Here is a 24,846-nt window from a genome sequence, read left to right on the forward strand (position 1 = left end):
CAGTTAACTGCATTATCTTCTTTAATAGTCCTTGTATATAATGCTCCCATTATATTACAAATTTCCTGTCACAGGAATACATGGCAAATAGCTTGACCTGCTGTGTGCAGACTTGATGGCAATTTGTTTGGCCTGCTAGAATCATGACACTAATTTGGCAGAGTGTAACTAAATTTGTTTCGCTTGTCAGCTACTCCATTGTAATTGCTCCAGACGGGACTGAGATGGCACTTTAAACTCAAAGGGTATGGTTGACACAGGAGTGGAAGAAGAGGGCTAGTGCATATGGTGCTCTGCCCATAAGCAGCCGTAGCAGTAGACATACCATCTGTCTTCGGCCACTTTTGGAATCCAATTTGGGTGATGATTCAGAAGATCGCAGTTAGATGCAAAAGTTTCATATAAAATGGTGGTCAGAAGAATTTTTTTTCTGAGAGGGCAGAATTCAGAATACCTGAAGTTAAGCACTTAAAATGAGTATCCCCCTAAAGATGAATCTTACAGTAACAGAATAACAAAAACTTTCCCTTCCTGATACTGTGCAGTGCCACAAAAAAGGTAAACCCAGAAGCCACACCAGCTGCAATCGGATATTGATGAATCTAAATCTTTACTGCCTTCCCCACGCTGTGTACTTTGCATTCCTGATATGAATCATCTCAGAGCTAGAGGGAAACTGATCCAGTTTCATGGCCAGAGCTCTCGGAGTTTCTGAGGTCTGTGTGGAGTGATGACATAAGCAACTATCTTAAGAACAGACTGGGGATCTGGACAGCTGTTCCCACATGATAATAAAAAAGTTTTTAATTATAGCACTGGTTGTTTCATCTTGTGTTCAGTGCAAGGCAGAAAGAAGATGAGGCCCCAGTTGCCATTTTAATATAGTTCCAAATTTCCTAAGTACTTTTAAAGACCTCATCCTGTAATATATTCATTGTCCAATGGCTATATTAAATTCAGCAAGAAGGTAAGATGCTTGTTCCCTTGGCAGGAAGCACTTAACATCTTGATGGATCCATTTAACTTGCACCCATTATAATATCAAATTGATTTTGTCGCAAAGTTGCTCTCAGATCACAGTTCATAGCAGGCATTTGATAAGAAATTCATTCTAGTTGTCTGAGACCAGATAAATAGAGCTAGAGGGCTTTGAGAAAAAGTCATTTCCAAGCATTTATCCTGGCTGTGATGCAGCTCAGGGCCTATGCAACCAAATCTGGCACAAAGTAGCATCAATGGGAGATTTTTAGTAATGAGCGTTCTTTCACTTTCAACATTTTAGAATTGTCAGGAGCTGGGGAGCAGCTGTCTGTTTAATACAATCTCTCTTGTTACCACTATTCACTTCGCTCTAATTATGTTCATCACAGTGGCACCAAACAGCTTCTCAGCTCTGCTCTCAGCCTGGATCCGCTAGGGTAGGGCCTGTGATGAGATGGACCGGACTTGTGCTTAGAGCATGAGGCCATTGCCACGGTGTCCAATTGTAACACAGACAACTTTTGTACTTGGAGTCTACACACATTCAAACTGGAGTTGGTTTCCTTTGTATTCTGCACTGACAGCAAAAATGTCCTTGTATACTCCGAGAGAGAAGCTTCCACCTCACCTATCTGCTAATGTCCTCTCACTGCTCTAAAAAGACCTTTTCAGGAATGAAGGAGGAAACCTCTACATCCTGCTGAAGCCTTGGTTTCTCATCTCTCCTAACTCTCATTTCTCAAGCACTGAAGAGTACTGGAGTCACCTGAAATAGTGGAAGTAAACCAAGGTGGAAAAGCACAATGACACAGAAATGGGAAAAGATGATGAAAACCTCAGGGAAAAATGGAATCGGTCTGGGCTGAGCAAGGAGTGCCATGATCGTTTTGGCCTGTATGCGAGCAAAACAGTTCTGAAATCAGTGCATTTTACCAGTCAGGCAGTACATAAATAACTCCTAGTTTTGGTCATTCTTATTTGAATAGTTTTCAGTAAAAGCGTGAGAGTTTACTCCTAAAATGCGGAACTCCATGATTAAGCATAACAGAAAGCATATGTCTGCCTCATCTTCACCACAGAGTCCTCAGCACAGAGTGTTCTGGGCACAAACATGGAGATGGGATTGATCCAGGGTGTCGGACCCAATTTACTTTTTCTTAGGGGTGATGCAGCTCTCCCTCCAAATGCTGCTTCTCCGGATCTTCGTCCATGGCCCAGCTCAGTGGACCCACTGCAACATTTGGCTGCCACCTAGTGCTGAGAAAGAAAAGTAGCCGGAAGACTGCTTTTCAGGAAAAAAGCGCATGCTTGAATGACATTCTTCTGAAAACAAACTAATGGAGTATGTGGCTTACATTGACAGGCAAATGGGAATTATATGCGTGTGAAGTACGGAAATAGGGCATATTTGGGAAGAAGATGGGAAGACCCAAGACCCTACATTGTAAATTTGGAGTAATTTCTTTCTGGATGTTGGAAAATTGCCTGTATATTAAACGAGACAGGGTTGTCTAGCAGCTAAGTAGGGCGCTTGGAGCTGGGGGTGATTAGAATGTATCAGCTGTTGTGGTCACAGCAAATTATTACATTTCTGTCTCTCTGTTTGGCATGTGTAGATGAAACCTAATAGCACATGCGTACGTGTACGTGTGCCTGAGACTCTTCAGAACTACAGAAGTAGTAAACAGAGATGCTGCTGTTGCCTCTGCTGGAATCTTTTAGCTGTTGTATTTGACTCTGAAAGAGCCACTGCCTTATACACTAACAGTACAAGGCCATGGTTAGTTGTGAAAGCGCTCACCCAGACGGGTATGTTATCGGGCATTTTCTACATCTCTACCTTTATGTTCAATTTACATGAGGGGTGTGAGTGTTTATCCAGTAAAATATTGTATACGTGTCCTTGTTTACAGTAAAGGAGAGTAGCACAAATCCACAGCATTTAATGGTGATTAATAGCAAAGCTGGACCTTTTCTCACAGCTACTCCCTGTTGTGCACTAGCCTTCAGGTAGTTTCATTCGAGTGCCTTTCTCTGCCTGACAGTTGTCCTAACGTTGGAACGGCACCGCTGGAAAACATCTGGTAGCTGAATAGTCCATCAGGACAAAGTTTCATCATTTAGGAATAAGAGGCTGTGAGCTAATAGCGGGCTGTCCTGTGGGAAATCAGAAGTTGGGTCAGAAACAAACCGTTCGTGCAGCGCTGTTTCCAACCACTCGCTCCGCGTAGAAAACCAGGAAACGCAGCTGGATGGGAGGAAATCGATTGTGCCGTGCGAGTCGCCGCGGAACATCCGTGACCGGTGGCTTTTCTCTCTCGATAAGCGGCTGACGAGCTGGGCGGTATTTTTAGGCGAACAGCCCCAGCAATCTGCAAGATTCACGAATTCATGCTACGTGACCTGTTTTCTTTTGTAAACACTTGAGCCCTTGCGCCCGCCGGTTCGCCGCTGCTGCCGAGGAAGCCCCGGGCTCCGGAGGAAGCGGCGTTTATTGAGAACAACCGGGGACCTGGCGATCGCTGCCGGGTCGCCTATCACAGGGGCGGTCAGGGGCTCGGCGGCGCAGGCCGCCCGTGAGCCCCGCGAAGCCGGTTCCGCGGCGCGGCAGAGAGGGTGAGGGTCGCCCCGCTCTGGGGACCGGCCTCTCCCCAAGCGAGAGCCGCCCGGGGCCGGGGCGGCGCGGGGGAAGCTGCGGGGCCGGGCCCTCGGCGCCCGCCCCGCTCCAGCTCTATGGCTCTGCCTCTCTCTCTATGGTAGGCGGCGGCCTCCGCCCCCTGACGCCCGCTCCGCGGTTGGCCGCGGCGGGGCGGCGCGGCCCTGGTGACACGTCCCGGCACCGCCCGCCGCCGGGCTCGCGCCGCCATTTTGTGCGAGCCGCGGCCGGGGCCGAGAGGGTTTCGGAGCCGCGGGGAGGGAGCTGGGCTCTTCCCTGCGCCGCCATGCCTTCCTCGCCGCTCCGCGTGGCCGTGGTGTGCTCCAGCAACCAGAACCGCAGCATGGAGGCGCACAACATCCTCAGGTAACCAGGGCCTGCCCGAACCCCTTCCCTCCTCCGGCCGGCGGCGGCGCGGCCTGGCCCGCCGCCGCCGGGCCCCGCGAGTGCGTCCTAGGCCCTGGCGGCCGCCTTCCGTCGCGGGCCGCCCCTCCGGACCGCATCAGGGCCCCTTCCTCGGCCGCTGTAGCGCGGACGCTGGCTGCCTGGCCTGGCCGGGAGCTGGGCTCGAGTGGGCTGTCAGGGCGGCGGGGCGCCGCGCCGGCTGCCGTCCGAGGCCGTGCTCGGGGCCCGCGCCTGACCCTGCTAGGCCCACGGGCCTGGGGACTTCATCCTGTTTACGTCCTGCCTCCTCCGGACCCTGCTCCCGGCCGGGTTCGCCGGAGTGCCCGGTGCCGTGGGGTCTGCTCCACTGTCGCTGGCGGACCTCCGGATCCAGTGCTGCAAAACACGAGCTGGCGAACTCGACAAGTGCAGAACAACTCCCGTGTCTCGGCATCTGAAAACTTAAACGCTCCTTTTCTCCTTTTTTTTTCTTTTTTTTTTTTTTTTGTTTTTTTCTGTAATGCATCTGAAGACTGGAACTGCTCTGTGCACTGAAAGGGAGCTCTTTCCTGTTGCAGGAAAACGGGACGAAGTGTTTGGTTCAGAATCTTAAATGTCTTTGAGATTATGAGGGGTCATCTATAGCACTGCAAGTATTTTCAGCTTGGCTGAATTCAAAAGGGGAGATGGGAGACTGGGGATGGACTGACGGACAGGAGAGACCTGATCGGCCTGAAATCATGTTTCTGAATCTTCCCTATGCACTGCAGGAACATGATAAAGGCTTTTTTTTTTTTGTTATGTAAAGTAACATTCACATTAAAAGGTACATATTGCTAGCACAGTAAGCCAAACAACTACGTGTAAATTGTGTGCTACATTTAAATAAAAACAACAGCCTTGAAAGTAATAAATAATAGAAGCATCTGCTCTGGCAGCCATCTTAACTGTGAGCAGCGTATGATGCTGTTAATGCTTAAACTTGGCATCAGATGTTACCTGTGGCAGTTCTATGAAAACGTGATGTTACCAATAGCTGCTTGGGGGGGAGGGATGCTATTCTTCTGTTGTTTTTCTGCTAATAATACTGGAACTGAGTTTTAATTGAAACCTGAGTACTAAGGACAAACTTAAATTCACTTCTAATGTTTAGCCTGTTTCTTCCTCTCTGTTTTTGCAGAAGAAATAAATCACTTCCGGTGTGACTGACGTTCTTCTGGCAAATGTGGCAGGGAAATGTTTTTTGAAATTCTCTTCTTCCTTAAGATTCTAATTAAAAATTAGCAAAATGTATGTATTTGGAAAATGTTTCTTTTCAGCAGCAGCCTATGTAATTATAGCAAGAATAGCGTAAATGGCAAAATAGAGGTGCGTTGCTGATAAAGTTCTAAAGAAATAACTAGCCCATGCGATGAGAGTGGTCATTTGCCGGTAAACTTGAGGAAAATGTTTGCATTGGCTCAAAGCCAGTCTGCTTTACCAATTCAGGGTAATGTCTTGCTGTATGTTGCACTGCAGTTTGAAAGAACACGTGATTAAAAGAAGAAGAAGAGTTAGGAAGAAACTGAGGTATTATGAAACTTTAAGGTATTTTGTTAAGGGATTACAAGACTCTAAAGGATACAAATTCTACAGAACTGCAGGTGACTATTTGAAAAGTCTGGAATCCAGCCTTCAATGTCAAACATCTTAATGAATATTCATATGCAGTGCTTTGTAACGTGTAGCCTAAGATCTTGCATAAGTATTTTAGATAGGCTTTTTTTTTTTAAATATTTATGCTAGGAAATGTATTAAAATTAAATTTTTTGTTGAAGTGTTTGTCTTACATTTGATGAATCTTTTATATTTTTGTAATGCTGTAAGTCAGGTTTCAGAATTCTCTAGTCTATTCAGTATTTTAATGAGTTACAGGTTTTAGTTAAGTCAAATTTTTCATATAGAATTGTTATTAGTAACTTTGCTTATTCCATTCTTCAATTTATAGAGAAAAATATCTATCAATAAGGCAAGCTTATTTTACTTTCCAAATGTTAGGCCTGCTTAGTGCCTACTAAAACTTGAACTTAATTGTATGCTACTTCCTTTTAAACCAAAAACGATCTTGCAGAAATGTCTGAATTTTAACTTCTGATGCATTTGTAAAACATAAAATTTAGCCCTCTACATATAACATTTAGGTGAAATGTTCGATTTATCTGGTAGGCTTTTGTTGGAAGTACCTGCAGCCCATCACTTCTTGCTTTTATGTTTCTTCTTAGTAGTTTATCCTTTTTGATGCATGAAATTATGAAGCAGTTTAAACAGCCTTGAATTAACATCTTAATGTACTTACATTTTATAACATCCTGGTGTTCTCTCTTTTAGACTCAGAAAAGCAAAATTGTAATACATGCTTTCTTCACACACTTCAGCAATTTGTGGGGGCGATGGTGTTTGTTTGGGTTTGTTTTTCTTCTTTCTTTAAAATTCACGTACCAGATAACAAGAGTAACTTTTTTTGGACACTTATAAACTTGCTGTCCTTTTCAATTGCAGTGGTTCATTCCAAAAAGGTTTGCATTGAGTCTCACTTGCCAACCTGAATTTCTCATTCATTCCTACTGTACTTGATATCTCTCTGCTGCTATTTGTGCCTCTGGAAAACAAATTATGCATTAGATCTTTTTCGTATCTGAATAATCAATCTACCAGTTCTTCTGGTATTATCTTGGTTCAGTAGAGTTTCCATTTACTTTATAGTGTGCTTTCATATTTTCTAACTAACCAGGTTTTGAATATTTTGTTCAAATCTTCCAACAGAAGTCAGACTGAAGGTCTTTTGAAGTTTGTTAATAGAGTAGTTACCATCACCATAGGGGTATGTTGAGACACTAAAGTAAAGGGAAAAGAGGAAAAGCAATAAGGACTATGTGGAAAGACAGTCCTTTCTTAAAAGCTGTCAAACTGGATGTCCGTCTGTAACCAGTCCCTAGGTCAAATCTTACTCATCCTACATTTTTTGCTTTTACAAATATAATTTGTGTATAGGTCTTGTCTTTTTTTTTTCTCTTGCCATAAAGTATACAGACTTAGGCCATGGTTCTCCTTCAAACATAGAAGAGGAAGGTGGAAGGGTAACACTTCTCTTATTACCAAACCTTATTATACAGCAGCTTCAATGTTTCCATTTGTGTGTATTTATTTGGTAGTATACTAATGGCTGTTAAAGAACTTACCATTTCGAACTCTCCCAGTGTATAGGAGGTGCTCTGGTAACTTTGTATTTTCAGGCTCTTACAGTACAGATATCCTATCTCGGTCTCCTGAGTTCAGGGACTCTGTGTCACTACTGATAATGAAAACTTGTAGGCTACTAATATGCGCTTAGGCTACATACATGTTCATTTGTTTTAGGAAACCAAGTGTGTTAAGAAGTTGGTGTGAATATGAGATATCTTAGTGGCAGTAAACAAATTTAAATATTGAAACCCCAGTAGCTGAAACTTAAGTTTCATATTGATGTTATGATTTGTAGTTCAACATTGACCATGTAAGAGAACTTAAGTTGCACCCTTGCAATTTACATGAGTCGCTAGTCACAGCTTCTCCATGGGCATTATCTGTCAGCAGCTGAATGCAGTGAGGTATTGAAATTTGTATTGCTTAATTTAAGAAATCTTAAATTGTATTAATAAACCCTCAAGAAGAAGGAAATGTTTTAACATTTTTATGTTAAAGCACTTTCATTTGACAGCTTATCAGTGATAATACAAGTTACAACATTGTTAATGTTTTAAAGTTTTCGTAATCAAAATTAACAAAGCTTGTGTTCCTGCTGTTTAACAGCGTGGGGTTTTTTTGGGGGGGTGGGGTGGTTTTTTGTTTTTTTTTTTTTGTGGTTTGTTTTTTTTTTTAATATTGCTTGGATGGCATAAGATATTTTTGAAGTGGCCTACAAGGAGGGCACTGTTGCTAGTTATTTTCCTGCTACATGTTGTGGAAGTGGATGTATTAAAATTAGAGATTTGTCCCCTGAAAATCTTTACCACTACCAGCTGTAGTGGGACTGCAGGATTTATTGCATTTGCTTTAATGTTTAGTAATACTTATTACTGGCCACTGTAAGAAGAGAAGCTGTACTGTTATGACCTTACAGTAAGCTGAAACATACCTTAATGTAATAAGCATGTGTGAGATCCCAAAATAACAATGGAATAGAAGAAAGGTGTGGATAAAAGTTCATGTCTCAAGCTGCGTGGATTAATATTATTTCTCCTCTCAGTGCCTGAAACTGAGTGGTAACAACTCTGTCGTGTTAGTGCTTTGTTAGTGTAGTCCCATGTTGATCTCGGCTTTCAGCAGCCGTTGTGTCCCAGGTGAGAAGTAGTACTTGCAACGAGCTCTGAGATTCTTTGGAGAGCAATGCAATGACTGTGTTCAGGTTCTTCAGTTAAAAGTCTATAAACTCATGGGCACATGGTTAGTGCACGTGATTTCATTGTAATGAGCTTTGGACTTAAACTGAGGTGAGCATACCTGCTGAAAATGAGATCTGTATACTGGCTTATATTTGTACTTAGTATATTGATAGTTAATGTACATTAGTCTTAATAGTATTAATAGAAGCAGCTTCCTGAAATTTCACATTTACAGGTCTGTTAATGTTCACATTTTCAGAAATCAGTGCTAAGATAGTATATTAGTATATCTTACCCTTTACTGTTTATGGTAAAGTTGAAGCTCATTATTTTCCATCTTCTGGGTAGTTTTCTAGGCCAAGAACAAATACTAGATATACATTGTCTTGTAGAAAATGTTCATTGTTAAAAGTTTGTGCCACGTTACAACAGATACTTGATGACTTACTAAACTAGATCTGTCCAGCTGCTAAATAAAAGCAGGCTCTGTTGAATAATGGTTCTGTGCAGGCGTTCCTCTCTCTCCCCTGCCCCCCCAATTGTTGCAAGAAATGTGTTGAAACATTTTCAGAATATTTCATAATAGTACACCTGGTGCATAAATAGTGTAAAAGCTGTACAACTGGCAACTGCTAGTGTCAAAACATGAAATTCAATGTGAGAAACGCATGTTCTGGCTATTCAAGGAAGTAATTTTCAGTAGGTCGTGTGCATTAGAGGCACAAATTTTTGATGTGTGGAACTTCAAATGAAGGTTTCTGTTTTGCTTGATACGAGATCATCAAAACTTCAGGGACATTTCCGACAGTTGCAGATGGGCTTCTTAATGTGTATGACCCAAGCAGACGTATTTAAAAGAATAATATTAAGGGAAAATTAAAAGTTAGGAGGAAAGCATAGAATAAAATACTTTTCCATCATAATGTTACTGCTTTGCAGTAATGTGGGAGAGAAGGAAAGAAGGCAGAAAGTGCAAGGTGCTAAAGTCTACTATTTCTTGGTTAGTTGATATTAAAGTTCTTGGCAAAAATAGCTTCAAGTGGTACAGAAAGGAAAGAAGAAGGGTGAGACACCTGGAAAAAGGATCAATTTGAAACACTAATATTTTAGCACTGCAACTTCTTCTATACATGTTATGGCTCTCTTCATGTCCAGTAGAAGCAGCAGAATAAAAACCCGGGTCTGGAAGTATTGCAGGGAAAACAAACTAAATGTAACTGGTGCAGTTATGAGTCACTGTTAATGTGACGGAGGGCTGGGAGGGGGAAGAATTGCACTTTTTTCCACTTGTATCCGTTTTCAGTCATTGGTCCTTAGAAAGAAGAAAAAATCATGATGTATCCTGTCTGTTTACAGAAATAGGAACTTATAAATAGTTGCTGGAAGAAAAAGTGTAGTGAAGCAAGAAAAGAGAAAGGAGGGGCTATGTTCCAATAGGACAAATTAAAGGAAATCACATTACTGATAGTTGCATAGCAGTGTTTGAGCTTGGGGCAAAGCTTGATCACAGTAATCTCTGCGTAGAAGCTTTTTGGATCACTTTGAAGACACCATTTGAAGGCAAACACGCAATTTGAACTGGTGTGTCTTCTACTGAATTTCCTTGCAATCATGTATGTGAAGACCAAGGAGTCAAGATGTGACTTGTCTGTTGCTCAAAATGTGTGCTTGGGACTCTTGCACTGGTTCCCAGTCTCCTGTTTGCTCTTCTCAGAAGGCGGCTCTACTTTTCTTATTTTGTGGGGGAGAGGGGGGACATTGGGTTGTTTGCTTGCTTTTTGTTTTGTTTCAACGCTCTTCTCTCTACGCAGTCTCTGATAAATCATTGAAGCTGAAAGTGTGGGTCCTTGAAAAAGAAAAAAAAAGGTTAAGCTGTTTTGTCTTGACCTGTTTCAGAAGTTAGATTGTCATTATAAAACCAAATGTTTCAACATTCTGGACAATAGCAACAGTATTTTACCATGTAACTTTGTCTATTAGACCACCAGAAAACAATCTCTTTTCGGTCCTGTTACTCAACAAATACATTGTAATGTTTCTTAATATTACTTAAGGATTTGTTGAGGTTCAAGTGGGTGTATTTAGGTTAATCAGAAAGAACATTTTGGCATTACCCCTCAAGACAAGCAGGTTCCTGCCTCCTTTTTTTTTTTTTTTTTTAATTATAATTATTAAACAAGTAGTTGTTCATGAGAATGGAATGAAGCTATCCCTGGCTTACCCAAGAGTTTTAGGTGCCAGCCAGCAGAATATGTGCCCCACTTCTGTAAAGGTAATTACATAGTATGTTTTTCAGTCCACTTGAGAAAAGTGCCAGGCACACAAATGTTTGTACTAGGCTAATTAAATTACACTAGAGGTAGTTTTGGCGACATGGTGAGGGGACTAATGTAGTTAGCCCAGCAACTTTAGTATTGATCAGTTGGTATTGTTACTTACTTTCTTACATCAGGACAAAAACATCTTTGTACTGTATTGTCCAAGAGTGAATATAGAACGCATGCTCGTTGCAAATCCAACGAGCCTGAAAGCACAAAAGAAATATCCAAAAGGCTACATACCATAATTGTAAGAAAATTTTGTATAAAATACAGGCGCTCCTTAGAAATGATGTGTGAGTTTCGATTGTAACCGTGAAGAAATACGCATGTTGGGTACGCTTGACAATTTAGTTGATAAGTTTGCCAACTGTTTGGTTGTGATTTGGCTGATTACTAAGAGGTGTTTTTAAAACTCAGTATGTGTTCTTCAGCACTTGGTGTTTAAAGTCCATCCAATCTAATTGCCCTTTTCCCCCCCTTCCTCTCTGTCTTTCAGCAAACGAGGATTCAGTGTCCGATCCTTTGGAACAGGGACTCATGTGAAACTGCCAGGACCAGCACCGGACAAGCCGAATGTTTATGATTTCAAAACAACATATGATCAGATGTACAATGATCTGCTTAGGAAAGACAAAGAACTGTATCCCTGTGGCATGGCCTTTTTAAAAAATCCAATATGGTTCATCCTTGAAAGGTGTAATTCATTATTTGGCATTATGCATTAGAAACATATAGTTGCTTGACTGGCGATCTTAAAATGTTTTAGGTTTATAGGAGGTTTTTTTACAATGGGCCTCTAATGCTCCCTTGTAAATTGCTATTGAGTTACAATGCACGCATTCAAAATGCTCTTTTGTAGTATGTTAACATGTTTAGCTCTTGAATGAAAGCACATTAATACTATCGCAGATTGTCCATTACCTCCACTGCACTGTGGATCATATTTTCTCAGTGCAAAGACTGTCCCGATAATGGATATGCGAAGAGCGACCACCTCGACATTAATGTTGTATTTAGCTCAGACAAACTGACAGGTAAGGTTTACAGTATACTTTCTCTGGGAGAGAGGATACCTTTCATTAAAGAGCTCACCCTTCTCGCTGAGAATTTCTTGATACATGATTTGATCTGTGCACTGAAAAAAAAAATCCTATAGCATATTATAAATTATAGAATCGTAGAATCATTTAGGTTGGAAAAGACCTTTAAGATCATCGAGTCCAACTAAAAGAATGGACATAGGAGAGCCCAATAACATATTTAATCCTGGAGAGCAGAGGTGATCAAGGTTATGCACACTACTTAAAACCATGATTAATGTCAAATTGCCTGATTTTAGAACATCTATATTTAAAGCTGACTTTTCATTTTTTTTTTTTTTTCAGAAAACCCACAAACCTACAAAATTGGGGCACTCATTCTAGATATTCTTTTCTTCACAAGGGATCTGATTTTTTTTTTTAAATGTTAAATATGAAAAAGAAAACTTACCCTAAATAAGGGATTCAGTATATGCTAAATTTCTACTTAAAAGATAGAGGACCCTTTAGAATGAAGTATCCCAGAAATGGGTCTTGGTAATTCAATAGAGCACTTCTTGCACTTTTTAGTGGTATAAGGTTTTTTCCTAAAATCTTGGGTATGGCCATCTGAAGATCCAACAGGAATGTTAATATGGTTTAAATGTTAACATTTAATTGTACTCAAACAGCCCAGTTTCTTGCATCTTTTTGAAAAAATTGGAATAAGACTAAACAGGTTGTCAGAGACTAGAAAACTTGGAACATGGTAGAAACTAGTTCAAGCTGTTATCAGCAAACTCAATAACTTTTTGAAAGATAGCGCTACAGTGGTTTAGTAGAACAGATTATACTATGGCTTACTACTACTCAGCAAATTCTTTGTTGTATTTGCTGACCAGCAATAATAAATTTGAGTTCCTTGAGACCCCAAGAGTGGCGGCTTCTTTTGCATTGGACACTGAAAGACTTCTGTAGGAGGGGCTGGGCTGTTTGATTAAAGCAATACAGCACAGAGAGAACCGATTAAACATTGGAATACCTTTCTGCATGGTGTTCCACACAAATGGTATCCCTTGCAGGGGTATTGGTTTCCCAATATCTAGTTAGAGGTCCTTTTTTCAAAAAAAAATTCAAAATGTAGGGTATAGTCTTAATGAATCACATGTATGATGTGCTGGGGTTTTTTTTTGTATCCCTCTGCCTATAGAGAAAAGGAAAATCTTGCAAACCCATCTTAACGAGGTATGCCATATCTTGATTAAAAAAGAACTGCTTCAAAAGAAAATTATTTGAATTGAGAAATAATTTTAACAAGCACTAACAACTTGTGATTTCCTTGTTGCATTCGTCATTGCTGCTGTACTGAATATGGCACTGCTTGTAGATAAACCCAACAGAAGGCCTACCTAGTCCCCCCGTTCAGCATACTTTGGAGTTACCGTTTTGGTTCTGCTCCATGCTGGAGATAGTTGCTGTGTTCCCCAAATGTATTTGCAGTGTAACAGTTAAATCTTTTCTCAAGATAAAAGAAAGCAAGTTTAAACAGTAGCCATTGCAAGGGTAATAGGGCAAGAACAATTGCCTCTACATCTTTTCATTTTTGATTCTCAGATATTAGAAGTTAAGGTTTTCAGAGTGAAGACTATCAGTGCAGAAAGCAACTCCATTTCCAGAAATGGGTTTTAAGGGTAAAGACTTTTACAGTAACCAAAACCAGACCTACTCTTTGTCAGAATTGTGGAGTAGTTTTTTGTGAACCAGGGTCATGTAGGCTCTCAGGTTTTTTTGGTGAGCATTATTTCATAGAGGTGATGGGCATGCGAACATTACCTGCTGAAGGGTGGGAGGGCCTGCTCTTCTCATGGGCTTTCAGCGTAATTGGTATGGGAAAACAAAAAAAGGTGTCGTTCTTCCTATGATTTAGCTGCTTGTTCTGTTCCCCAGCCTTGCTTTCATCAGCTAAGCAGAGGTGACTCTCATCTGTAGCCTTTCCACATGGTTTGAAATAGTATATCTTCCTGACAACTGTCTGCTTGCTCCCATATTCCAGTGATGGGACACATGAAGTTTGAGTGCTCAGCATTCAGTACTGCCTCACTTAGGAGTGATATGCTTCCTCCAGTTCTGTATGCCAGCAGGGGTCCAAAGCATTATGGACACTAGATACTCAGTGAAATTGCTGTAATGGACTTAGAACGTTCTCTGTCGGCCAGCCAAGTAAATGACCCCTGTTTCAGAAAGCAGTAGTCTCAAAAAGAAATGTGCTTCTGCAGTACTGGACATCAGTGAGAGCAAGGTTAAAAACGTGTTAGAGTGAAAAGATCCATTGAAACTCTCTTATTCACTTGTGGAAAGGAGGGAGAACTATCAAAAACCCACTCTGCAGAGACTAAAAGCACCTTCATGCAGTTAATTAGTGAAATACAGAGCACAAGCTCACATACCTTGAAGGCATATGGTGACTTTCAGAAGCATAGGAATAAGGGATTAATGGAGCCAGGCATACAGATTCACTTGAGTAGGTGGTTACAGTAGATCTAAAATGGAAGTACTTCAAAGCGTTTTAAGATGTGGTAGTTAAAACTTATAGTTAAAATAAGTATCCACATCTACCATTGCATTTTTAGAACATTGCATTTGAATTCCCTGAGTCCTAATAGAGGACTGCGACCTCTAAAAACCATTTAAGGCTGTTCTGGATGTGGCTTTTGGTTGCTTTTAAAATATTACTCTATTATTTCTAGGAGAACAGTAGAGGGTTCTACTACTAATCTGTAGGAGACATGACCAATGTCTGCAGTACCTCTGTGGGGCTATGCGTGCGTAGTATAGGTACACTACCTTGTATTTGCATGTGTAACCAGACCTCTCAAAGACAGGCCACTATGATTACTTGCCCCGTATAGCTGTGTGAAGGGGTTTAAGGACTTAGTTCCTTAAGTGGTGACTTTAAAGATGAAGCAAAAATAGAGGAAAACTGGTGAGCCCTGCCTTCAAGTGAACGCAAAAACTAGTCAAGGATGAAACTTTCTAAGCACCAGCTTAAATCTGCTACAGCAATTGCTTTTATGCCCAGGGATAGGAACTGTTCAAATGGAAATTTGACCAAAATTCTGCAGCAGTAGTAGGTCCTGGGTTCTTTATCAATATTAACTAACTCCATGATTGCTTGTTTTTTTCCCTTTCTCAACTCTGGTGTATCTGTGACCCTCAGATGGAAGATACCTAATGATTCCTATAGATAGGGTTTTTTTACTAGGATTTCTAGGCAGCCTACCTCTACTCTGCAAGCTTGGCCTACTGCTCTGTTTCCTGCTTTTTTTACCTCCTCTTAATTTGGCCTGCTCTCTAACTGTAGATGGGATACCAGCTTTAGCTCCATAGTTATATGATGATATAAAATTGGGGGGGCGGAGGGGAGGGGCAGGTGGAACATGTACTCAAGAAGTTACTAAAAGTGTGCTTCAGGTAGGAAGAAAAACGTTTTGGAAATGAAGAATGAAAACTGACTTGGTACATCTCCCTAAAACATATAAGGATTCTTTTCTGTCAAAGAAAAAAAAAAAGTAGTGATAATCTAGGTGATTGGGATCTAGGTTTTTTTATCTGTGAACTCCATATTTAAGCTGGATGGCCATATGGTACTTTTTGTGCTATTGCTGATGTGTGGTGGTGGGTTTTTTTTTTAAGAGAACCCTTCACATTCAGGACAAGTGGAAACAGTTTCTTCTGCCATATACAGACCACTTTGCCCGTAAATATTCATAGCATTATGGTCTCCCCATAGCTGACGCTTATCCCTGGTTTATCCCTCAGTTTTCTATCTGCCTAAGAAGATGGGCCTATTAACTGGTAAGATGCATTGTGGTAGAACATCAGAAGAGGAAAATGTGGTGGCTTTGGAGCAAGCGTAGGCTTGAGGGACTATGTGTAGCAGTTCCAGAATTGAACGGGGGGGGGGGAAAATCTGAAGCACGCTCTGGATGCACAAGATTTTCACAGGGTCTAGATGAACAAAACGGAAATCTTTATTTCCCTACAGAAGATGAGGATGGCCAACAGAAGTATATTGTTGAACTAAATTGGCTTCACAGTAGAACTGTGTAGGAGAAAGATTCTTTGCCTTTCCCAAAACTTTTCAGTCCCATTTGAGACACCATCTCCTGTTCCCGTGAAGAGGAATAAACACAAAGATGATCGGGACTAGCTGAGAAGAGTGAGGCTATACTGAGGATTAATTTTTCTGTCTTTGTAGGGTGGTAATGAAGGAGGATCCTGTAGTGCTGAAGTCCTAGACAGACTCCTGCAGCTGGACTCCTTTTGCAGAAGAAATGCATTTCCTGTCTTGGAGTCAAGCTTAGCTTCATGGGACAGTACGATTTGAGTATTAATAGTCATGTCTTCCAGAAGGTTTCCTCTGCTCTCCCTTAACACTAGTACTGGAAGAAAGGAATCGGTTTCTTGTGCAGTGTCTCTCAGCTGCAGTAGGAAGTTACTTGGCATCAGCCACAGAATCGATAAGCTGGCTGCTGAAATACTGCATAGCCGTTGTAGTGTGAGTGTGTTGCTGGGTTCTGCTCAAGGCAAAACCAGCATTGCTTGTTGGACCAAGGTCAGACATCTTACAGGTCAATAGGAAATCATTCTCTATTCAGCCTGAAGGGTAGGGTCAGTAACAGATTAATATTTTTAAATCGGGGACTAAAACTGAAAAGGAATTGTCGTAGCACACCTCCTAATAAACCAAAATTCTGTAAGTGTGCAGCTAGTCCAGGATTACATCTACCACCACCTTTTCCCAGTTAGGTGTAGCATATATTATAAGGATAGTAGTGTCTGTTTGTTACAGCCTTGGTTTTAGTCGTTTAGAATTTCTGGGTTCGTGTAGTCAGGTTCTTGAGAATTCTTGCTCTTGAACTGATCCGTTTGCTCTAATATATCTTCTTAAATTGGAGTAAACTGATGTGGAGAAGTCAGTTAGTAAGTAGTGGGTTTATTCTATTTCCTTAGCCTGGTAAGTAAGGGAACAGATGTAAGCATTTCAATTTCTGATACAGTTCATCTAGAGCAGACTCTTTTTTCCCTGCACTTCAGATCTCTTAAATTGTTTGGTTATCTAACCCCTTCCATTGGCCTTAGACTTTCATGTTCTTGAGAGGGGTGTAGTATCGAGTAATATCTTGTTTTCCCACTTTCAAAAAGTGGTATATGATACTGATACCCAGATGATTCATGGCCTGAGCTGATGACTGTGCAGGCATTGATAGAGAAAAGCTATTTGAAGAAAAGTTGGCAGTGACAAGAATATCTTGCTCTAAACCACTTCCCCAGTTTCTTTTGAATACCGTTTGTTCGTTGCAGAAACTTCTGCCACTTATAACAAAGCTCTAGGATCCATAATACTTGAGTAGTAATTCCTGACATTTCTGGATCGATGAACTGCCCTAATACATGGAGCGTTTATATTGGACCACTTTACTGGAGGCTGTACAAAGCAACCGTGAGTTGCTTAATGGGGAAAGTTACCACTGCGTGGGTGCACAGGAGGACTAGTGAGATCTGCAGAGCATCTGCACCCTGCTTGTTGGGGCCATATAGCTCAGTCTTGAGGAGTGCTTAATTAAATTCCACTTCAGGTAAGCCCTTCGCGCATGTATTTATCTTACGTTTTCATTTGGTTTTCTTCGTGGATTTTGAACCGATAAACAGTTGTCAGCTTCTGTTCTGAGCTGTCATTCCAGTGGTCAGTGGGATAGTTTCTGTATCTCTCTAAACCACTTTGGAATGTTTTATTTTAGGTGTGTTTGGGGTTTTGGTTTTTTTGTTGGTTTTTTTTTCATGTTTTTGAAGCCTGACCTTGCAAAAGCTAAAAATGGTTGAAGTCATGGCCTGCTGCATGTCAGCGGCAAAACTTCTTTTCAGTGCAGTGCAGCACAAGTCTCATTTTCTTTCTTAACATGTCTTTCAAAGTACTTTAATACTCCTAGAAATAGAGGGAAGGGATGAGGATGGAAAGCAGTGTTTAAACTGGATTTGAACAATCTTCTAAGAGGCACATTTCTGCGAATCGATACGCTTCCAGCCGTAGGCTGAATTCCAATCCCTTTTTCTCCATGAAGGATCATAAGACCAAAACACTTCACAAAATCTCAGGCCTTTTGAAAGCAGCAGTTTTCAGTACTTTTTAGTTTGGCTTCTGATCAGACTGCCACTAATCTTGGTTTCATTCACATTAAAAATGAAATATATAAAATTATTAAAAAATATAGAAAACATAAAAATACATATTATTTAAATACTATTTCGTCTGTATTTGAACTCTGGGACATGGTAGAACTACAGACTCTGGTATAATATTAAATGTTTTTCAGCATATAATACATCCTCTGCTATCCTGTCTGTCTTCTAGGTAGTCTTTGGAAGGTTTATTTCCTTAACCAAGGTGAGTCTTGAACAGGTGCTCTAAAGAATTCTGACTAAAGGATCCTGTCTGAGGCTGATAACTATTGTAAAATCCATTTAGAATTTGAGTGATTTCATTGACTGTGTTTCAGTCGTAACGTATGAACTCTGTGAATGAACACATATGTTTGAATCTTTAAGTGTCTTTAAAAGGGCATTCTTGGAAGTAAAGGTGACACTTGGATCTGAGAGTTCACATATTTGAATGGATGTTAAAAATCAGGCTACTTGAATATCTAGCCAAAATACGTCCCTGCCATCTGCCGGCCTCCTGAATGCACCATGCACAATTAGCATTGTTTAAATATGTTTTGCTGCATAAGCAGATCATAATGCATTGGCTCTGTTGCTTGTGATACAACACAGGAAGTTTTCATAAGTAGCGTTAGCAGTAAGCGCAGCAAGACACTAATATTGTTCGCTCTTTCTGTAGCTAACTTCTTAGCATGGGCTTTCTTTGTTTATAGACTATCATCTTTGTAAGGGACTTTATACAAGAGTAAGAAATTTTTCTGCTTCCACTCTTGGGCGTTGGCTTAAATCCCACTCTGTCCTGTTGTAATCTGTAGTTGATAAAACTTAAAAGCAGTCTGCAGCATAAAAATGAGCTATGTTTGGTCCTACTTTGGCAGTTTCACCCTGGACTTGAATGAGAGGAGAGACGTGACAGTGGACTACTGTTTCTTGCCTTGAAGAGGTTACCTCAGATTAACACAAAACAACTTCTGTGCCAGCGTGAGGGGTGCTTATACGTATTTTCTTCCTTATATTGATTCCGAAACAATTTCCATCTTCAGGGCAGTGACTGTGATTTCTTCAACTAGCATTAGTTGCAGGACAGTAAAATCTTTGTGCCTGACTTCTGGGATGTTTATGCCATTTTTCCTGGATATGCAGAAAGACAGTGAAAACATTTATCAAGGCATATTTCCACATAAAGTTTGCAAATACACGTTTCCCCTTCTTGTTCCTTGCTCTTACATTTGTTACTAAAGGTACGGAATTTTTTGCCAGAGCATTTTACTTTGCAGGGTTTTCTGCTTAAATTTTGTGTATGGAGTATTAGTGTCACGTCTGCCACCTTTTAAAATGGTGGAGCTTTTAGGTATAAATCGCATTTATTTCCATTTAGGCAAAGTTAGCATTCTCTTGCTACCAGCATTGCTTCTTACTAAAGCTCCAAGTTAAGCAGTTCTGTCTAATTGAATCTTGTGGACTCGTAGCTTCTACTTTTACTAAAGCATCTAGAAACTTGCAGCAAAACCAACAGCTTAAGTTATAGAAGATAGTTTTGAAAAATACTACTGTGAAGAAAGAAATTTTATTTCATTTACTGGGAGGAAATAAATCTTCATAGTTTTAGCAATTAATTTTGATGCTTTTGACTCGAGTGATCAAGTTACGTTCATGTAAGACAAACCTTTTAATGCTTTTGGGTATGGAAGAGCAAGTGAAATTTTGATGCTTCATCATTTTTGTTTAATGACTCTGATCTTAAAAATTTCTCAGTATACTGCCAAAGGTACAAATTGTAAAAATTGAGTGAACTGTGCCAAATTTTTCTGATAATCTACATCCGAGATGGATTATATGTCACTCGCTTCCATGAAGTGTTTTGAAAACTCACTTCTGTGTAGCTTGCCCTATGTCCACATAGTATGGCATAAAACATCTTTCAGCTACTTAGAGGAGTGTTTTGAAAACTTCTAACAGATAGAAATGAAAGATTTTTTTAAACTTTGGAAACATGGTCAATAACCCACATCTTGATAGAAGGAAGATCAGAAAAATGTGGAAGGTAAGAGAAATCTGGGTAACATGGCCATTGTTACCATTTCCCACTGGTCATACTCCTTGTGCTCTTAGAGTACACGAGAGTGTGCAGGCATGTGCTTCAAGCATTGGCAGAATTATTTGGATCACTCTTTTGTGAAGGATAGCATATATACTTCTATGTATTTCAAATATAATTGATCTTGGGGATCCAGGTGCTGGATTTATTCGACTAGAGTAAACATAGCAAGGTTTCAGCAATGGACCAACATATAAAGAAGTATTTAGCAGTGCAAATTAGAAGTCTGGAATGGGAATGGCAGGAGAGGTGTGTGCCAGTTTCTTACTTTCCATCTCAGTAGAAACAAGTTGGCTGACCGACTGTATTTATAAAATCCCACTCAATGTAGAGAATAGTTGCTGGCATGGAATTCTTGTTGGAAGATCTTGTTCATGTCTGCTGCTAGTGTACATGCAAGAAGTGTCTGAAGGGCTTCATATCCCAGACAGAGCTCAGTCAACCCTGAGACATTCATATACATGAGAGCTCTTTTCCAAAAAATTCTGCAATAAACTTCTGAGAGAAAGTCAGCAAAAGAGAGAATCTAATATAAATAGAAATATGCATATAGATGCTTACCTTTCCCAAATGTGATGCTGCTACTTTATAGGATACTTATTTTTGAGATTTGATACAAGGTAGTGAAAGTAGCGTTAAAATCAGAAGTAGTATTAATTACTGAAGTCTCTGTTTTCAGGATGTGTGAAAGAAATTCAGACTGGCTTGCTGCCATGTACCTCTAATTGGCATAGCATAGGTATCATTTCGGGAAAAAACCCAAAGTGATTAAAGTACTGTATTTTCAGGAGATAGTAAGTTGGGGTGGGGGCGAGGGAGGGAAGGTGTTCTAGCTTTGTTGCTGCCCAGTGACAGACTTGGAAGTCTTCAGTATCTTTAGCATTTAATGCAAGAATAGAGACACACTAATGACAAGTGTGAGAAGGGCTTATTGTGGGAAGTGTTTACCCAAGGCACACAAGTTGTAAGTTTTGCAAAATTGGTTGTTAATCAGACTGTGGACTAACCACGTTCCTCTGTTCTTCGGTATCCTGTTTGTAGTGTTGCGCTAAGGAATGTTTGCAGCAGACCTCATCCAGCGTGTTTCTTGCTCTGCATGCTGCTGTTTAAAAAAAGTGGTCCTGCTGTCTTTATGAATGTGTTCTCAGGCTTCCCAAATGTGTTAAATGAAATGGTTTAATTGATTTAAGTTTTGTAATACTTGGGTGTTGCTTTATCTGAGTTACCCTATCCAGCTAGAACTCTATGGAGTTGAAAATTACCTTTGATTTCTACAGTACAAAGCAGTGACAACGACGGAAACCCATTTGAAAATAGTTGTTGCAGACCCTGTTTCACTGAGACATTAAATGGAGTGACTAATGTTTTTCTCACAGACCTCTCTCCTCAGAGCTACCCCAAAGTACTTACCCCCCACCCAATCCTACGACATTTACTGCTCATCTTCTGAAATCTGGCGCTTGGTTCTAAACCTGAGAAGAGCATCCAAAAGTAATGTGTGATACTTACGAATCCTCTTGTGATTCCCTCTTGCATGCCTACTGGTCCTGATAATCATTTCTGTATTCCTTTGTTACATGTCCGTGTCACGTACTGGACTTACCAGTAGTTTGAGCTATCTTGCCAAGTGATCAAGACGCTGTAGATTCCAGCAATCAAAGTCAAATTCCTCTTGAAGTACACACTTGAGTGAAGTGCATAGTCAACTGTTTGATGGCACAGTCAAACGTGCCATATCTTTGAAGTCATCTTGTTGCGTTCTGTCTCTGGTATCCTTGTCTTTCTGGTATGTCTGTGATGTCCCTTCCCCAGCTCTTTGGCAGTGGTCTTTGCCATTGCTCCCTTTCTTTTCCCCTTTGACAGCTTGTATCTGTCCAGTTTCATCCTCAAATATAGTTTCAGCTGTTCAGCACCAACGAGTCACTGTCTGGCACTTGAGCTCTAGGCTTCTTTCAGTGACGTGTGGGTATGTAGCCCTCAGCTTTAGGGCTCAACCAGACTTGAGGAAATGAGCACGGCTAGCATGTTGTTATATTTGGACCAACTACTGTGAGCGTGCTCGGTTGGATTTTATCTGTGCAGCTTGTAGCTTAGAAATGGTTTGTAGTTGTCCTTAATAATGAAAAACAAGTGACACTTCAGTTCTCAGTTCTTTGCAAGTCGTTAATGCAGGCACAAATGTTATCAGAAATGTTATTTAACCCAAATTAGTATTTTTGTGATATTTTGGGATGTCATAATCTCAGCGTTAAGACTGTAAGTTACACAGTGCCACAAAAGACTTGTGAACAAACTCTGATTTGTACTAAAACCACACAGTTTCAATTCCAAATGAAAGGCCATTTGCATGGATGTGGAATGTAGGCAGTTCTTGCAGTCATAATCACAGTTGCTTAGAAGGTAGAATTTGTAGTGCTGGTGCTCATTTTTAGTCTTTTATTCCCTGTAAAAGGAGGTGATTCTGAAGGTGGAAGAAGGTTGGGCAGTCTCACCCCCACACACACTTCCCTTAAGGAAATACCTAATTCCTAGGCATTTTTCCCAGCAGGGTTTAACACAACATATCTTATGTTTATAATACAGATACTAATAAATAAATTTAAGATGATATGGAAAAAGAGACCTGCAAATGCCATTCATACTAGTGTGAGAAGTATTCTGCTCTGCTGCTGTTTTTTCACAAAGAGGAATTGCAGTATTTGATGACAGCTGCACCAAAATGAATAATCAGCATGCCAGATTTGTTTGAAGATGTAGAAGCTTTGGGTGCCAGCCATTACTTTAAAGATGTTTTTTTCCTAAAAAATGTGTATACATTTTAGCAAATGTAGTTAGCCCAATTATGTTTAATAAATTGGTCTCTAATATATTTTAGATGACTATGTAATTCATTTATATACCCCAAAAATTTCAGCTCAAATCACTTGTGGGTTTCATTTTCCGTTTCACCTGGGAGTTAAAATGAAACTTACTGAATACTTTGATCAGTAAGAGATCATTTTTCTTTTATCATACAGGATTTTAACTTGAATAGGTCAATATATGGGTATATAAATTGTATAAGACAACATTTATCTCATGTAAGTTTAGTCATCTGCAGGCTAGTCATCTTGATGGGACCTGGTTGGATGCCCTGGTGCCAAGAGGAGAGAAAAGGATATTTTAGATGATGTTTTTTTCATGGAGGGTGGAAGAATTAAACCAGAGTAGCTAGGCTACAGATATGCCAGATTCTTCCTCACCGACTATCAAGGAAGACTTTCTACCTTGATGATGTTAGATGTAGATGTCTACATATAGCCTTCTAAACCTGCGTGGTTGAATTAACCTAAATTTCTTCCTAAGGTATGAAAAATACTTCTGAAAGTAAATTGTCTATGTGCAGTGGTTGCCACCACTAAAATGCAGCTCTGTAAGCATTTTGGTAAGCGTAGTGTTAAGAAATGAAAACAAAGAAGCCTTTGTCTTAAAATGCAGCATCATATGCTGAAACATGTTAGTGTAAAGCAGTAGGCATGAAATTTATTTTTGTTGCTTGCATTTCTTACGTGGTGCTTGGTATCCAGGTGATGTTTTACAAGTTCTGAAGTACACATTCCTTTATAAGCATGCAACTTAGATGGCCTAAGATGATGGTCAGACAGAAATGTCTATCCATTCCTGAATATCAGGCTCTGAGGTTGAACTACTGTTGAAATCTCCCTGCTGAATTAATAGAGCATTCTGATTGCAGTTGGACACTGAGCTCTGCAAAACAATCATTTAGTGGGAAACAGAACTCATCTGGCTATGTCCAACTCTGATTTTAGTCCATCCCGTTTTCCTGAATTTCTCATTCAGAATTTTGCAGTCTTATTGTATCTCAAAACTGAAATGGTAGGTGGAGACCCCCTCATCCTAGTTACTGGAAAAAACCTCACCATTAACTAGATTTATTCCCAATGAAGTTAATAGCTATTCTTGATTCCTACTGCTCTGGGAAAAGAAGCAGTGATCTTGTACTCTGACAGATTTGAATGTGTCTACTGTTGTGCAGTGTACCTCTTTCAACCTTTAACTGTCTGATCTTGGGATTTATCAAAGCCTCCTGTTTTTTTCTTTGCTAATCTGTTGCTTTTTGTCAACCTCAGGTACAGGTTCTCTAAACATAATCCGTAATAATTTCTGTGCAGACTAGTTGCTTTCTGTACCCTGTATCTTGCCATATGCTTTGTGCCCTAACAAGAGTATCTGTTTTTATTTAATGCAAATAAAACTTGGTTTTCTTACATAATTTTCTATTAGCTTGTTTGGTGATAAAAATGCTCAAGTTGCAGCCAGTACTTTATTGTAATCTTGTCTTCTGTTTCTGAGCTTTCTTTCTTCTTGCTGTCTTCTTGCGCTTCTACTTGAGAAGTGTACTCAACATAAAACCTTGATGTCTGGAAGTGATAGAAGGTCTAAGGCTGGGTTAGGTGTGACACACAGATAGCACTTCATATTGAAGGGGAGGGGGGCAGAATTCTTGTTCATGGAAAGTCAAATCTGATGCATTTGGCTATTATTTTAATGCAGATTATTTAGTACTCTCTCAGGTGCTGGCAGTCCACTTTAGTATTGATGTATGGGGGGAATTAGTCTCAATGTGTAGTTCTTTAGGGAATACGATATATTTTATCCAGGAGCTATTTTTTAAAAAAAAAAAAAGGTACTGTCTATCCCTGCAGAGAAACTCCATTCACTTTCCTACTAGATTCTGCCATTTGACGTGAAGAAGAGAATGCCTAGA

General features: G+C 40.2%; 1 protein-coding gene across 1 annotated transcript in view; it reads left to right on the top strand.

Annotated features, from left to right (window-relative positions):
- Positions 1 to 3,794: 3,794 nt before the first annotated feature.
- The window catches only part of SSU72 (SSU72 homolog, RNA polymerase II CTD phosphatase), a 29,541-nt gene continuing 8,489 nt past the window's right edge, over positions 3,795 to 24,846 (top strand). Inside the window, exons 1-2 of the mRNA XM_075172225.1 lie at positions 3,795 to 4,003; positions 11,239 to 11,382. Of these exons, the coding sequence (XP_075028326.1) occupies positions 3,924 to 4,003; positions 11,239 to 11,382 (224 nt within the window). The 5' untranslated portion in view covers positions 3,795 to 3,923. The remainder of the gene's footprint in view (positions 4,004 to 11,238; positions 11,383 to 24,846) is intronic.

The sequence above is a fragment of the Calonectris borealis genome, chromosome 23, assembly GCF_964195595.1.
Source record: "Calonectris borealis chromosome 23, bCalBor7.hap1.2, whole genome shotgun sequence".
Taxonomy (NCBI): domain Eukaryota; kingdom Metazoa; phylum Chordata; class Aves; order Procellariiformes; family Procellariidae; genus Calonectris; species Calonectris borealis.